Source organism: Anarrhichthys ocellatus, unplaced genomic scaffold (assembly GCF_004355925.1).
Source record: "Anarrhichthys ocellatus isolate YVR2014 unplaced genomic scaffold, GSC_Weel_1.0 scaffold37, whole genome shotgun sequence".
Taxonomy (NCBI): Eukaryota; Metazoa; Chordata; class Actinopteri; order Perciformes; family Anarhichadidae; genus Anarrhichthys; species Anarrhichthys ocellatus.
In genome coordinates this window covers 4,441,614-4,457,672 of record NW_022280067.1, presented here as the reverse complement: position 1 = coordinate 4,457,672, position 16,059 = coordinate 4,441,614, and the positions used below count along the sequence as shown (strand labels likewise).

At 42.0% G+C, this 16,059-nt stretch overlaps 1 protein-coding gene across 2 annotated transcripts in view; it reads left to right on the top strand.

Annotated features, from left to right (window-relative positions):
• Window positions 1-16,059, top strand: part of htr4 (5-hydroxytryptamine receptor 4) — a 139,522-nt gene that overhangs the window by 57,740 nt on the left and 65,723 nt on the right. For both annotated transcript variants that reach the window (XM_031866966.1, XM_031866967.1), the window contains exon 3: window positions 15,864-15,977. In XM_031866966.1, coding sequence (XP_031722826.1) covers window positions 15,864-15,977 — 114 coding nt within the window. The remainder of the gene's footprint in view (window positions 1-15,863; window positions 15,978-16,059) is intronic.

Genomic DNA, 16,059 nt, shown 5'->3' with positions numbered 1-16,059 from the left:
TGCTCGTTTAACATTCCGGGCTGTTTTTTCCTCGCGATGAGGCTTTGAGCCAGCGAAGTGGACTTTTTCCTCTGGTACTTACTCCAGGTTGGTTTTTGGATATTTCTGTGACTCGCGGTCAGTTCGACTGTGTCTGAGTGGGAGGGGAATTTGGATTAGTGTCACGTCTCTCTACCAAGTGATGCACATGCAAGCAGAATCTGATCTAAACCTGCTCTGAAGCAGGTTTAGATCAGATCCTGCTTTTATTTGACAAAGTATGATTCTGTGGAGCTCTGGAGTGTATTTACAATAAGAAGTTATACTGTATCTTCACCCTGTATCTGCATTAATGTGCAGTTTATTCAGCCGAGGCGCTTTCGTGTTGAAGCATCTCAAACAATCTCCAACTTGTCTGAGAAGACAAAACAAAAGGGAAGAACCAGCATCAAGACGTCTCACATTTGGCTGACCCATTTTACTGTTGAGTGTATTTTTTGTTCTTCCTGTTTGGAACTGGCCAGATGTTGACTTTGTGATATCATGCCTGGATATTTTTAGCATCTCTGATAAGATTTCAAAGCAGAAAAAATGCTCCATGATAGTGTTAAACAGAAGTGAGGAAATACATCACATATCATTGTATTCATTATTTAAACTAGGAAGCACAACTAATTTAAATGTTCTCGATATCTCAACAGCTACACCAATTTTCAAATTGCGGGAGACAATCACGTGTTGAACGCAAACATTTAAAATGACATAGTTGTGCTGCTGTTGTCCTGGCCGACGCATCATATTCTGCAGACTAAAGAAAACATCCTTGTTTGGTACAGAACCCTGCAGAAATCACTCTGTCGTCACCTTTATATGTTTTTACAACTGATGTATAAACGATCATTCCCTCCAATTTTGCAAAACATTTCACAATTGCAATTTCGAAGATCCTCACAAATATAGTTATACGAATATGTGGTGTGTGTGGAGTCAGTGGGTCTTTGCAGGAAACTGACTCATTCTGGCACGTGTGTGTGTGTGTGTGTGTGTGTGTGTGTGTGTGTGTGAGAATGTTAATTTGTCCCATTAACACAGTAAATTTGACACTTGAACAAAGGCAGCAGGCGAGGAGGGGCCGCTGGAGGGAATCAGACACAAACAAAGTCAGTGTTTGGATAAAAATAATTGTAACTATAAATCACGATTCTGCCTCATGGTGGAGAAGAGATGAGTAGGAAACTTTCATGTGGTTATAACACCAGCTGACAGACGTTTGGAGACAAACCAACGGGCTTTAGTGTTAAAGGCTCAGTTCACCCAACTGATTCAAACACATTATTGACTCACGCTAAGTTTTAAATGCTGTGGTTTTGAGGTATTCCTGAAACACAGACGTACAGTTCATGACTCAAAGGAAAGTGAGGGAATTCCTTTAGAAGAAATACGTTATAACCAATATTATGCTAAAAAGCCATGGATTTTAACTATCTGGTGACAAAAGAGAAGTCAAAACAGTTCAGACATCAAGATTAAAATTGGCCTAAATTTAGTTGATTTTATGTTTGTTTTTTTAAAGACATCTGCTGTTAAGTTACACCGAACAAAAAGAGCAACACTTTTGTTTTTGGTTAAGAGTGAAAATAAAAGATCCAAAACATTTCTTACACACAAAAGGCAACGGGATACAAATGTGTTAACTTCTTTGTTGGTGAGCACTTCTCCATCCACCTGACGGGTGTGGCATATCAAGATGCTGACTAAACAGAATGATTAATACACAGGTGTGTCTTGGGCTGGTCTCAATATAGAGTTTCAGTTTCATCACTCAAAGCTACAGACGTCGGGGGTTTTGTCTTCCTGACTGCGGTGATGTCCTTTTAGCCCTGCGCTCTTTTGACTCATCGAGCTTTGACGCCGCATTTCAAAATGCTAACTCAATATAGAAGTACCTCCATTTGAATGTGTTGTAAAAGTCTGTATTTTCTGCTGGCTTTGATCAGGGCATCGTTAAGGTTTGTCTGCTTTCTCACCTGCTCTGTAATTTGCTCTGAGACATAATCTCAGGGAAGCTCATCTGCATGTTTGTCGTCCTCACCAGCGTCAGCAGAGTAAAGGAGTGTTTTCCTTGTAGTTTGACCCGGATGCTTCTTGCTTGAAGGGAAATGTGATGCCACAGAGTGATGGATTAATGTGTCAGTCAAAGCACGGTGATATTTTGACCCAGTTACACCTCCACTTCTCTCTATTTGTACCTTTTATGTCTGCTTGACTTTCCATTTCTGTCTCTCTTTTCCCTTTTTAACCGTCTCAGTGTCTCTGACTCTTTGATGTACACTTACTCACTTTTCTGAGCTATCTGAATCCAGTACGGGAATCCCTTCAGCTAATATACTCACGCAATATTGCACTCATCCCCGATCTTAAGAGCTTTAGCGGACATCCATCCCGAGGCAGCAGACTCCAAAACCTCCCAAAGTCCCAAAAATATACCCGGATCCAACAGGAGAGAGATCCACACACCGCACACTGTTTTACTCTGGATGCTGCTGCATTATAGTGCTTTGAACAGAAAACACAACTTTTTAAAAGTTTGCCGTCACTCAAATTCCCAAAACTATTTCATTCATTTGTAGTCAGCTGTGGAGAGCAGCGGGAATGAATGAGGAAAGGAATCAGGTCATTGAGCACATTTAAATCCAGGCTCCAGCAGACTAATTACACCGTTTCAGCTTATCTCCGCCTACCATACAATCTACAGACGTGTTTTGTAGGTTGAGTGAGACAGTAAGGGATGGAGGAGGTGGGGGAGATATTGTCCATAGACATCATACAATTTGTATTGATTTGATGCTCGATATCTAAAGGAGTTGTTTTGACATGAAGTCTTGACAGCGTGTCAGTCTGTTCATAAGATCTGTAGATGTTTTACGCTAACGAGATAAGTGGGACGTCTTAGTTGAATTTTACAAACAAATACAGCAGTTCATGAGTCATGAGCTCCTGATATGTTCGAGAGAGTGATGAATGAAAGGCATGAAGTGCAGTGGGACGTAGTGCTCTCCTCAGAGAGAGCTGCCGGGACGACGTATGTTTGTGGGCCAACAGTAAGTTAGCATCGCACTAATTCCCACGACAAGAAGTGATGGGATTTTGGGATTATTTCAGAAAGTAATCTCTGTGGCAAACAAACGCTGATGATGCTTATGTGTTTTGTTGACACATTGACTTTGAGACGAGGAAACGAGTAATTCAAAAATGCTGACTCATTTCTGGGTTCTAGGAGTCATTCCAGCAGCACCATATCTGTGTCGCATATTCTACTGTATACAGGTGATCATTGCAGAACCAACAGGAACTAATGCAATACGTGACATCAGACATCAAACTTGACCTTTTATGCTGTTGCAAACTGATTTTAAAGTGATGCACACGTCACTCTTTACACAGTTTGTGATAAACTCTTGAACTCTTCCCCAAGAGGAATGACAGGAAAAGATATCTGAGGTGTTCTCATTAATCAGAAGACGAGAGGCCCCTGCAGACATGAGAGGTTTAAATCTGAGTTATGTTTACCGTCTAATAGCACAGTTACAGACGGCTACCGCCGTAATCATGTTCAGCAATCATTCAGCAAAAAGTTAGAAATAATGGCTTTAGACAAGTTCAAGTGTTTACTGTGTGACAACATTTACCGGGCTGGTCTGTGATGGTTGACCAAACAAATCAAACTGCTGTTTAACTGCTGCCGTCACCCGGCTTGAATCTCCTCAGGGGCCCTCAGAACATTCCAGTCAGTCTGTCAGTATGTAAAGAACACTGTGTTTATATGAGTCATGCTCTCTTAACTGTGATTGGATGAAGGTTTTAGAATTTCTAAAAAGTACTCTACTGTTGCACATGTTGTCACGCGCTGGTTAGAGACGTAACTTACAGAAGTCAATCTGTCACAAACAGCTTAAGCTGACTACTATGTCATCAGAGGGGTTAATGCCATTCTCAGTCCTACACACATTATTCCCTCTCTAATATCTATTTCATATTGACGCAAAAACATCTTCAAACAACTTCATTTTTTCTCAACAAAAACTACATTTAAACATCATGCTTGATAATTAATTACAATATAATAAATGTCCTCCACAACAAAACTTAGTTAGGTTGAGAAAAAAATTACGGTTGGGCTTCAAATAAGTACGTAAACTAAGTAAATGAGAAACGTAACATACCATGAGCATTGAAAACAAGTCACAAGCATCGCTAATGTAGCCTCTGAAATGTGGGACACAAACACCGCTGCTGGTTTGTTTTACTCTCATGCTGCGTTGGTCTTCACACTAAGTCATCACATCCTGGAGCAGAATCTCTGAGCGTCTGGGTTCATGCTGGATCTACTTGAGAGCTCGGTGCATCTCATTCAGACACTAAAGGACGTGTTGTGCGTCGGTATCAGATGGCGAGGGGCGTGGCCAAGAGTTGGCGTTTGGCTCAAAGAGCCATTACCACGACCCTCATGAGTTTCAGTGATGTAACTCGTAAGAACTCTTCCAGTGGGAGCATCTCTTCTGCTTCCAGTTGGGTAAAGCGTCAACGATGAGCACACATGCAGAGTTCACACTGAAAGCTGACAGTTCTGACTCAGTTGGTTCGGAAATTGAGCAGCGCGACTCCACCGAAAGAGATGTCAATCATGACGCCGGTCATTTAGCCTCACCTCTGAGGCACGGTGGCTGGAGGGGAGGATGTGGAGGTTTGGTGGGTCACATGTCTTAATGCTGTCTCAGTACCAAACCGGCACCAGGTTCCCAGGGTTTGATTACGGGCCAGTAAATGATTGATGATTGGAGGAGAAATGGATGTGCTACCAGAGAAACTCCTGAGAAGTAATTGGATGAGGCTGAACTCGTATTGAGTGGTCGTGTCACGTGTTACTTTCTACTTCAGGGAAGCTGCCAGAATCACACCTTGTACCTTGGGAGAAATTGTTATGAAGACAATGACCCGCATGTGATCGCTTCTTTTTCCGCACTAACACTAACACAGTTATCTGATGGTTCGTGCTGTTTTGTCACTAATTTGAGAACCGTGACTCACGTTTGTTTGGCGAGATGGAGGGTTGGGTGTGAGGTGTAGAGGAGAAAAAGCCCGAGCCTCATTATTTCTCACGCATTTAAAGGGTGCATTACATCTGTGCCCTTTACCGACCTCTTCGAGCGACCGGTATTTATAGAACCCACAGCATGTCTTCCTCCACAAGTGAGTCATTGCAGGTAACTGTAGCAAACAGTGACACGTAATATGTTCATACCTGAGCGGCGTACGCAGGTTAGTTAAGAGATCAATAAGAAGTGATTAGAACCAGCTGGAGGACATGATAAGGATTTAATACATCACCATTTAAGATGCTTCAAACACTTTTTGAAGCTGAAATCCACATTAGGCCTGGGCTGAGCCATCAACAGAGCTGTTTCCCCTGAAGACATTTTGATTTGTACTTTGATTTGATTTCAGGTTCCTTTTGTGGCGCCTGCTGTCTGCACACTGCCACTCGCACCGGAAACACTTGAATAATAGTAACATGTGCTTTTATAAATGTCTGCTGTGAGAAAAGGCCTGCTGTTTGACAGTTGCTGTGTTAGTTTTACTCAAAATGAATCCTTATTTGTATTTAGTTGTCAAAGGACGCTAAGGGCAAGTTTTACAGTACGAGATACAGTAAATGCAAAAAATGAGGGCAGTTTTTTTTGCATCAAAACGGATTCTAGACTGAACTTAATGTTGAGCTATTCAATATTAATTGTTACTTTAGCCGGCTTTGCAGCGCTGCATTGGTTGCCCTTTGTAAAGTCCTTACCATTGCAAGACGACGGGTATTTTATTTTACCACACACTCTGGACGTCCCAGGTTTAAATTACTTTCATCACAAGGCAGACTTCACACTGAGAGTGTGTCGCCTTGTGATGAAAGTGGCTCTGGGGCCCTTTTCTATTCTGAAACCTCTCTGGTGTATTCAGTGTCAGGAAGGTTAGTGGACGCTCATTGTCCTTCGCTGCCTGTAACATTGGTCACACATCATTAACCGTCCCATGCAGGGAAACGGGGTCGTGGCATTACGTTCAGGAGACCATCTCAGGAGTGCAGATGAGTTTCAGTTTGCTGAAATGAGCTCAGATATTCCGTGTCTAGGAAACAGGAAGTCCTCATTCTGTTGGAAAATCACATTTGTCTGTGGCTTTTGATTGTTTCTTTCACACTGGTGCCAACAGACAATGAACTCAGTAGTTCGACTCTAACACAGGGAAGATGGAATAGAAGGTCTTTCCTGGTAAACAGGGTTTGGTACACAATGGTTCAGTCCAAAAACAGAAAAAGGTATCCAAAACACAAGGCTGTAGGATGAGACTCATTGTACAGAAGGAAGGTCTAATTTAGAAGTAAATGGGAACAAAAAGCAGGAACGTTAACTATGAAGACGAACTGGCAACAAACCAGGAGAGCACAAAGACTGAACACATGTCACTGGAACTAACCAGGGAGGAGTGGGTATCACACAGGCAGGAAATAAACAAGTGAAGGATGTGAAACAAGAGACCAAGGGGAGTTTATACCAAAAATAAAACAGGAAATATTAACTGGAAACAGGATAAACGGACCTGGATGTTGCAGATTCTTTGGACAATTTAAAGTTATTGTGGCTCCATATGGCAGTGAAGCAGCTTCTCAAAAGCAGGCTTATCTCAGTTTAGTCAGTTAGAAAGCTTTATTTGTTCCCAGTGGGGACACATCTAAAAGTGTTCATTACAAATGTGACCGCTGCTGAAACAAAAGACACCGAGGCATCCTTAGTCGTTGACTGAATGAGCTTCTGAGTCCATTAAAGACACAGTGTAACAGATGGCCTTCACAATACTTCTTAACTTGGCCCTTGTTCTCTTTTCTACAGGTTTAGCAGGTCTATGGGCTACTCTTTGTCTGATATGTTTTCATGTCAGAAAACATTGACTAGGAAGTGGCTGAGTCGAGCCAATTCAGTTCCGTAGTTCCGTATTTTGACAACTTGTAACGTCTTAACTCTTAACTTTTATGAACATTTACTGAAGTTGAGCATTACTTATCATCTTAAACTGATTTCAGTCATTCCAAACAGCTTCTACGCCCATCCGGGTTCATAACACGAATCAAAACTCAAGGACACGTAGCAAATTCATCTGAGAAACAGGGAAGAGCAGAGCTCGTCAGTCAGCTGTCAGTTGGTTGGAAGTTAGAAGTGACAGCGCCCTGACTCAGAGAATTATTCCTGCATATCCCCAGAACAAAATGAGCAATGTGAAGCTTGTGTGACTGGCAATGAGCAGCAGCTGATACCCACAAAAGTCCTGAAACATGACGTTAGCACACCGCTCCTGTTCGTGGCTGCTCCTCGGACACGTCAGGGAAACATAATACATATCCAACGTGTTCCATCGGTGCTGATGTTTGTTGATGCAGAATTTTGATTTTCCTCTTCCTGTGAAATAAAAAGTTGCTTTACGTGTCTCCAGAATTTAAATACATGAACAGGATGAATCTTCTGCATGCTCATTCGGATGCTTTCCTCTTTTTTCGAGGTTTGTGATTTAGACTGAAAAGACGGAACAATTTACATAAGAAAATGCAGTCTGGCTTTGACAAAATGTCTGTGAAATACACTGTAGGACGCATCATGTGTGCATGTGTTTGCGTTAGAAACATTGTGCAAATACTTGGCACGGAAATAAAAGGCTGTGGTTGTGTGTGTGTGTGTGTGTGTGTGTGTATGTGTGTGTGTGTGTGCGTGTGTGTGTGTGTGTGTGTGTGTGAGGAAGAGAGAGGTAGAGTCATTATTGAGGAAGGGATGACGCTCCATCGCCAAGAGAAAAGGCTGAAATAAGGGAAGTGAATGGGTTATGTTTGTGTGAGTTTGAGGAGTCTGAATAGACACTGTGAAACGGTGTGTGTGCGTATGTGACTGAATGATTGCAATTGTGCACTCTTGATGATAATGATTGCTTCTCTTGTGCAATTAATTTGGTGCAGATGGTGTTTTCCCCGTTTTAAAGAGATCCTGCAGAAGCTGTCAGGTTTTGTCTCTTTTTCCTCCTTGTGTGTGTTTCTTCTCCTTAACTGCAGCATTTGGGCCAATTACAGCGTTCTATTAGCACAAAGAACCTCTGTTTTGGGAGGTGGAATCGATGCATCGGTGTTCGGGAAGTTGTCAAAAATTGACGGCTGGAGCTTCAGACGGATTCTGTTTGTAAGACTGCTGGAGGTTAAAAGCTCTGAGACCACTGGAGGGGGGGGGGCTACTGGGTCTTAGACAGCGAGCTCAGTAAAGTGCTGAGCTACAGGGGAGTTGAGGGAGTTACACTAGATTGACATTTACAGTCATGACGGGTGCACATACAAGCTTTCATACGCTTCAGCTAGCTGTGTAAAATAATCGGATGAATGCTTCGCTTGTCATCACAACCGAAGCATCCCGTGAACGTGTCCTGCTAAATGTCAGGTCAAGTCCGATCGTCACCTTTGCTTTGCTTCCTTGCTTTTGCTTCGTGACTGATTATTGATCGGTAAGATCTGTCGATGTGGAGGCCTTCTGAAAACACGTTCGTGATGACAGGCAGTGAAAGAGAACCGGACTAAAGGACTGTAGATACTGTAACTGAGATGTGTGAACGTGGTGACATCCAAGTCCTCAAGGGATTAGAAATAGGAGCAGTCAGACAATCAAACTGCTTGTAAACATGAGGGGTGTCACAATTTTTGATTCTCAAACAAAACTGGATTGAAATGAGTTTTGTTTCAGAAGCACAATTATCTTACAATCTTTATTTGGAAGTAAAACAGAAAGCGAGTGCACATTAAGGTTGATGAACCAGGATACGTTCAATGGGGACATTTTCTTACATCCAGTGTCTATATGCAATATCTGTGCATGCCATCTAGAGTTTGGGTAAGTTAGAAACATGTCATGGTTACGAGTAACTGCAGGTCTTTGACACGACATGAACTCTGGTCTCCTGCATTAAATGAGCTACACGACCATCTTATGTCTCACCTTGCTGTAGTCACTAACATTAAACGTTGGGACTGGACATTGGAATAATGGTTATAATCCCTCATTACACAGAAAAGCTATGTGCACAGAACTACGGTGAGAAGTTGAAGAGCAGCTTGGTCTGTTATGTGTGACGAATGTTTACAACGGACAGCTTCAGAAATATTCTCACTATTCGTCTTTGTTTCCTCTCCCCAATAATACGTTTGTGTGACCTGGGGTTTGTCGTCTGGCTGTTGGTGTTTCTTTACTTTTAGTTTCCCCCGATCTCAATGATGTACTTGTTGAATGAAGTGTTCTCATTACAAACAATGAAAATATGAAACCAGAGCTTTAATCATTGTCACCCTAAGACAAACAGAAAAGGTTCCCTCAGACCAAATGTTGCTCACAATGTTCATCCCACGACGAGCTCTGAAAGCAGCGACCTGGTTTGAATTGCATTTGTTGGAACCGTCAAAAACACTTTAACGCTCTCTGGAGCTTTTTAACCGCCGACACTTTTAAACCAGATTGTGTTTCATACCTTTTTGCTGCTTCTCTCTTGAGCCTGTTTATGCTGTAAAAACCTCCCTGTCCGAGGTGAGGTAAAGATAACAGAGCCTCGTAGCATCACAACTTCAGTCTGACCCCTCGGCTCAGTGCAGAAACAGAAACCTGTCGTTCAGAGGCCAACCTCAGCTGCTCAGAGAGCCCTCGTCACAGGAAAGAAAATAATCTTCTGGGACTGTAAAAACAGACGGCAGGTAGAAGAGCAAAGCTCAGACCGACAGTTTAGAGGTGGGCACCTTCACTGTGACCAAAACACCACGTCAAAACCTGATTGGCAATTTGATACATCTACAAAGGTGTGACGAAACGAAAAGGCTTTAAATGATGTTTGATTTATTGAGCCTGGAGCTGGTAGGGATTTTTAGTTTATTTAAAAAGATCACATACAGGTGTTAGTTTAGTGACTGTTTATTTCTATGTCCTTGTCAGAACAACATTTGTATATTTCCATAAATTTGAGGTTTTAGATGGATACAGATGTGAAAAAACATTCACTGAAGTTCAGGACTCAGAGTCTCTAAATGATGATTATTTCTTTATCTCATTTGATGCAAAGACTTTAAATCACTGAGTTGTTCATTTGAAAAGAAAGAGTTGTGTGAGAACGCTCATTTCTGCTTGAATAACAAGCGTCCTCAAAAAGACAACTTAATGCATATACGTATGTATTGTCCTTTGTCAAAAATGTTCAAGCTCAGTGAACCACGATGCAATCACAATTTATTTCTACTCCCGAGCTTTCACGCATAATTATTCTTTTTTTCGCGTCCTCGTTTGCTCTCTTTTGGTCTCAGCCAGCAGGAGAATCGTGACCCGGCCGTCTATTTCAATACATTTTCACTTGTTTATGACACCGAGAAGCAGCATTTGATAGCGGCTGAGACGGCGCTCACGGCCTCTGGTGCCAGTCTGCATAATAGCTGCTTGTCTTTGCCTGCTGAGAGGGAACGCCAGTGTCCAGACAGCTATTGTTTGCAATTAGGGATTCCCACTTAGGCCTTCAGCTCTAGCCAAAATGTTTTAGTTTTTTTGTGAGACACAATGTCAAATGTGAGGCCTTTGTTGTTGATAAGAGCATGAACAGAGAACACAGGCTGGGATGGGTGAGATCTGGTCCTTTTGGGGTGAGCAAGTGCACATCCTCCACTGCAGAAATGTGGTTTAGTAAGATTTATGAAGCTGCTTACCAGTTATCAAATAACTAGAAGTGCACTTGGAGCGTGCAGACCTCTGCCAAGGCAATTTCTATGAGTGAAAAATAAAGTGTGTAGAAGTGATTTGGATCCGCTCCAAAATCCATGAGCTCTTCATGGGTGTCCCGTGCTCCACCTCTCCAAGTTTCATGAACATCTTACAAACAAAACAAGAGAAGCTTAAAGGTAATATGTCAAAAGAGTGGGAGAGGAGGAGTTATATTTTAACACAATGTAGCTGACTTGCAATTGAAGCTCTTCCAAGGCGTAGATTGACATAAAACTCTCTTGGTTGAATCATCAGTACAAAATATTTTCCGAAAAGATGAATATCTGGTTCTTTCCTTATGTTTCCTTCCTGATGCTCGGACAAACCCCGCCCGGTTGGCTCTATTTTAAATTGCCCCCTCTTATGGAACAGCTGTTTCCTGTAGGACCTCTCACAGACATAGGAAGTGTCCTGATGCTGATGTCCTCAGATGAACGAGAACTTTCTAGGACTGTCAGAGAAGACAGAGGAGAGCAGATCTTAAATGATGCATGAGCCCTGCATGTAGTACATCAGAGGCAACTCTGCAAGATTTAGCCGTCTACGAGTAACCAAACCCCGTCTTTGTGGCGTTTCTTTATTTTGAATCTTAGATCTTTTTTAATAGTGCTTTAATGTGCTGTACTCCGCTCCAGCAGTTTTCTGCTAACAACTTTAATTAGGGAGGCATAAATTAAGTAAATGTCAACACATATTCACTCCCAACTCATCAAATACTGATGTTTGGCGTCAGTATTTGATGAATCAGGGATGTTGTGTCTTTTCCCCTTGTTTCATGCATAGTGTCTTAAAATATATAAATAAACTCCCAACGTCGGTTCACTTTGTTTCAAGGCTTGCTTACGCATCAAAACCACTTGGTTAGGTTCAGGAAAAGATTGAGGTTTGGGTTAAAATAAGTATGTTTGTTACGTAACTAGCGTAAAGTACAGAAATCACATAACAAAACTACTGTAAAATAGCAACTTTAACTTGGTTTCACCCGTCCAACCTCCCCTCCCACCAGCTTTATCTCTCATCTCTGATATAGTACGTCAGTTAATCTCACCGTCTAATAACGGTGTAGATCAGTTTACATTGTTGAAAGTCTAGTGTGTCTCATACAGATGCTGAAGGAAGCCTCATGCATCGGTGTCTCTATTAGACGAGTTGGGAGTGAAACCAGGTTGTAAATGTTCAGCAGACAGATACAAATCTGCAAAATAAAAAAGTTTAAACCAAATGACAAAGATGAATGACTGCTCCAGACGAGCTGCGTAGCTTGTGGTGTTTTTGCGTTTGATGACATCATCGACAGTCGAATGTGAGTGACACTAACATCACGCTTCTGTTCTGACTTGAGGAAAAAAGAGACATTTTAAAAGCACAACATTTGAATGCAACAGCGAATGCTTTCACCACATCCACTCTAACGTTGTACAGGCCCCCAAAGGTGACAGCTTCTGTGCAATCAGCTCACTTGAGTTGACGTAATGTGTTCATGCAGAATCACCGGAGTGTTCAGTCAGACGCGCACAGTCGACTCTTCAGCCCATCCGTGTGGACCACCGAGGGTCCTGCCTGCAGTCATCAGGGCTGAAGAAAAAACAAAACGTGCTCTTTGGATCTAATCAGCAGCACTTCAGCAGCTCGTTCAGTACCTGATATGGAGCCTCTGAGAGGGCTTCAGAATAGACTGTGATGCAGAAGATATTCTGAGGCAGAGTAGGACATCTTTTCTTCACTTCCTGTTACAGCTAAGATTACATTTTCCCGATTTTGCCTCACATTTAGCAGAGGCATCAAAATCACTCAGACCCTAAAAACCAGGTAGGAATAAAGCCTGTGTGTGTGTGTGTGTGTGTGTGTGTGTCTGTGTGTGTGTGTGTGTGTGTGTGTGTGTGTGTGTGTGTGTGTGTGTGTGCACTCTGTCTTCATGACAGATTGGAGCTTTTTAGAGCTTCTTGTCTGGAGGTATTTCCCCAGTCAATCCTCATCTGTCCTTAATTGGGGCTGCTAGCTTGCTGATTGCGAGGCAGAAGTTCAGCTTAGCTGCGGGTCAAAGTTCATGCGTATCGGATGTCAACAAAGTTTCGCTCAGTCGTTGCGTCGCTGCAATCTCTTCCACAGTCTCACAGATTTAAGAGCAAATGAAGGTATGCAGAAAGAGCTCTTCATGCATCTGGAAAATCAATTTAGAGCACATGGTGTGGAGTGAGAGAGCATATTTGTTGCCACAAATGCCTCCAACATCTCACCTGTCGACTTTTCTAAGCTAAGCACACATTCGATATACAGAAGCTTACAGAGGAAGGCAATGCAATATTTGATAAATAACACATTTACATGACGCTGAATAAAAGCACAGCCCAGATTAATCTTTCATCAAACGGGCAAAATAATATCAGATCATAAAATATGATCGCTGAGCTCAATGAACACTTTCCACACTTTTTTAAAATCTCTTTTTGTGACAATTTAAGACAATTTATGTGGTCATGGAACCTAGTGATCTGGTGCTGTGTACATTAAAACATGGTGGTCACTCATCTTAGTGAAGGCTCTTCTTCTGCTGTGGCTCCACAGTGGAGGAATGAAGTCTAGTATCACGACTTTGACATACTATAATATGAATTCTCTATAACTTTACTGTACTACTGACTTCTCATAAATATAGACACTGTAAGGACTGGTTCTGGGGCACTAAACCTGTTTCCATGTGTTTTTTATAAAGGATACACGAACGAGTTTTGCCGACATCTATAACTCTCACTTGAATGCGCTCAGTGTAGGTTGCTTCGGAGAGTATATCCAGTCATCTAGTTTAAAAACGAGCTAAATGTGCCCTCAATGGATTTTCTCACTTTTTATACTCGCTATTATAACACGTAACTTTCAATAACAGTCAATGCCTGTTGCTCGTTGTTCTACAATACTTGCTCTCAATGTATTAGTGGTTTGCAGAAACATACAATCACAACCTTTTTCCCCGTGGATGAGGGACTACCTGAGCATCAAAGCTCAGTGAAGACTGCGGCTGAACTGAAGCTTTCAGGTTTAAATGTTGTTGCTGAATAAGAGTAAATATTTGACACTAGACAGCTAGGAAAAAGAAAAAGAAAATAGGTTGAAGTATGGTGTACATTTCGTACTACCTTGTCATTTGCAAGTGTTAATTGAAAAAATAAATGCTATTTCATTGTTCCCTAACAATGAGGGAGCAGATTCCTGCAGCTTTGGAATCAGACGCAGGTACCTAATGATCAGGAAGAGCGTGTTCAGAAAGCACAGAGCCAAAGTGCTGCTCATGTATTGTCAAATCCAAAATGAGGCGAGGCTCCTGTTTGAGCGAGGAGATGTGTACGCTGCCTGTTACACCGGCAGCTGTGTGAAAAGGCGGTCACTACTACAATCACACTCGTATCAATGTCTCATTCCGGAGAAAGGTCGCACTGTGCAGCCGACAAATTCAAGATGAAAGAAGATCAGTGTGGTGTTACAGAGGCCTTTTGGGGGGATAATGATGCTTCTGTTGAGAAGCTGTCAGCCTTCCCATTTGATCTGATTAGTGTGTTGGCACCACTGATCAAAGAACAAGCCTCATTTGCACGCCATCACTTCGCGTTTGAACCTCAGATGGTGAGAGTAAAATAATTTGGCAGATAGGGACGGACCTTGAGCGGTGACTCACCGAGGCGGCGTATTAGCATATTGCAGATAACGTGGACAGAAAATAAAAAGAATCCATAAATAAACGGCCCCAAAACTTTTCAGTGGACTTGCCGGACAAAGAAAAGTTCAAATGTTGCTCCTGTAATGGAATAAAGTCTCGTACTTGAAGTCAAGGCAAGCCTTCAAGTGCGACAGACCACGAGCCTCAGGAGGATTACCGTAATGCATTACCAACAAGTCTGAGATTAAACAACTCATTTTCAGAGGGCTCACACACAACTCACTCCGAGGGCTTTGATTCATAACTCACGCCGACTACTTTGTTGTACCTTGAGACGTTTAGTTGAAGCCGTGCCAAGCTTATAGCAGACGTATAGGAGCAGAGATGCATCGTCTGCAGTTTTCATGACGTAACATATATTAAGGGTCCTGGTGGTGCATAGTGAATTAGCACCCTATAGGCCTCCTGAACTTATTCTTTCAGCCAGAATCTGAAAGGAAAAAGCAACTTTTTTTGCAGTTTTCTTCACAGTGGACTAAGACGTGTCCTGTCAAGGAGTCCTTGGAAAAAATGATCCGCTCATTGTGAATCACTGGATGAAAATGCCAAAAGACGTCAGTTAAATTGATCGTTCAGTGGCAGAGATGTTGAGTTTTATGCCTTTCAGCTCATACAGTGAAGAGATGACTCCATTTAAGGCCTCTGTCTTTTTGAAGATGAAGATATCAGCGGAAGTTTGCTGGCATCAAAATGTTTGGACTTCATTTTGGATTATTTGGAGATATATTTTCTGTAATTATTGTTGATTAATTGCTGCGTATTATTTTAGAGTATGTACAGCATCAATATTCAGCTTCTAGGCGCTGATACTACCTCCTCTCTGTTGAGTTTTCAGTTCGGAATTCAAGATGATTGAAAGCTTTAAAGTTTACGTAGCGCTGGAACGATGTCTGTCAATGTAATAAACACTCTGGACTTGTTTGTGTCATCTCGCTGTGGATATGGAATAAATATCACGTTGTAGATTCATCGTTATAGGCTGACAGTGTTTGACTTTATGAGCAGCAGAAACTTTATTACAAATAAATCCTGCTTTCTGTCATTTTTGTTTCTGCCAATAAATATATTCCTGAACTTAATTTAGAAAAGTTGAGTCAAGCCATTAGTGGGAGTGGATTTATTTTTCGCTGATGCAGCGAAATATAGGCTGATAAAAACATTGATTTTCAAGAAGTCTTGTCTAAGTGCAGCTGAACTAACTTTTCTTCTTCTCTTGTGAAACGATGCAGACTGTCGTTTCTCTCTGCAGATCTGAACTGATGTGTGGTTTTGTTTTGTCTTTCTCCTTTTTGTTGGTGTTTCCATAGCGACAGCATGCCAAAGCGGATCGCTCTGATCTGCTTCCTGTCTCTGGTCATGCTGATGAGCATCCTGGGAAACCTGCTGGTCATGGTGGCCGTCTGCAAGGACCGACAACTCAGGTGGGACAGAGCTTCTACTCCTTTCCCTGACGTATCTCTTAACGCAAACATCCAGCTCTTTATTTTTATAATAATAACACCT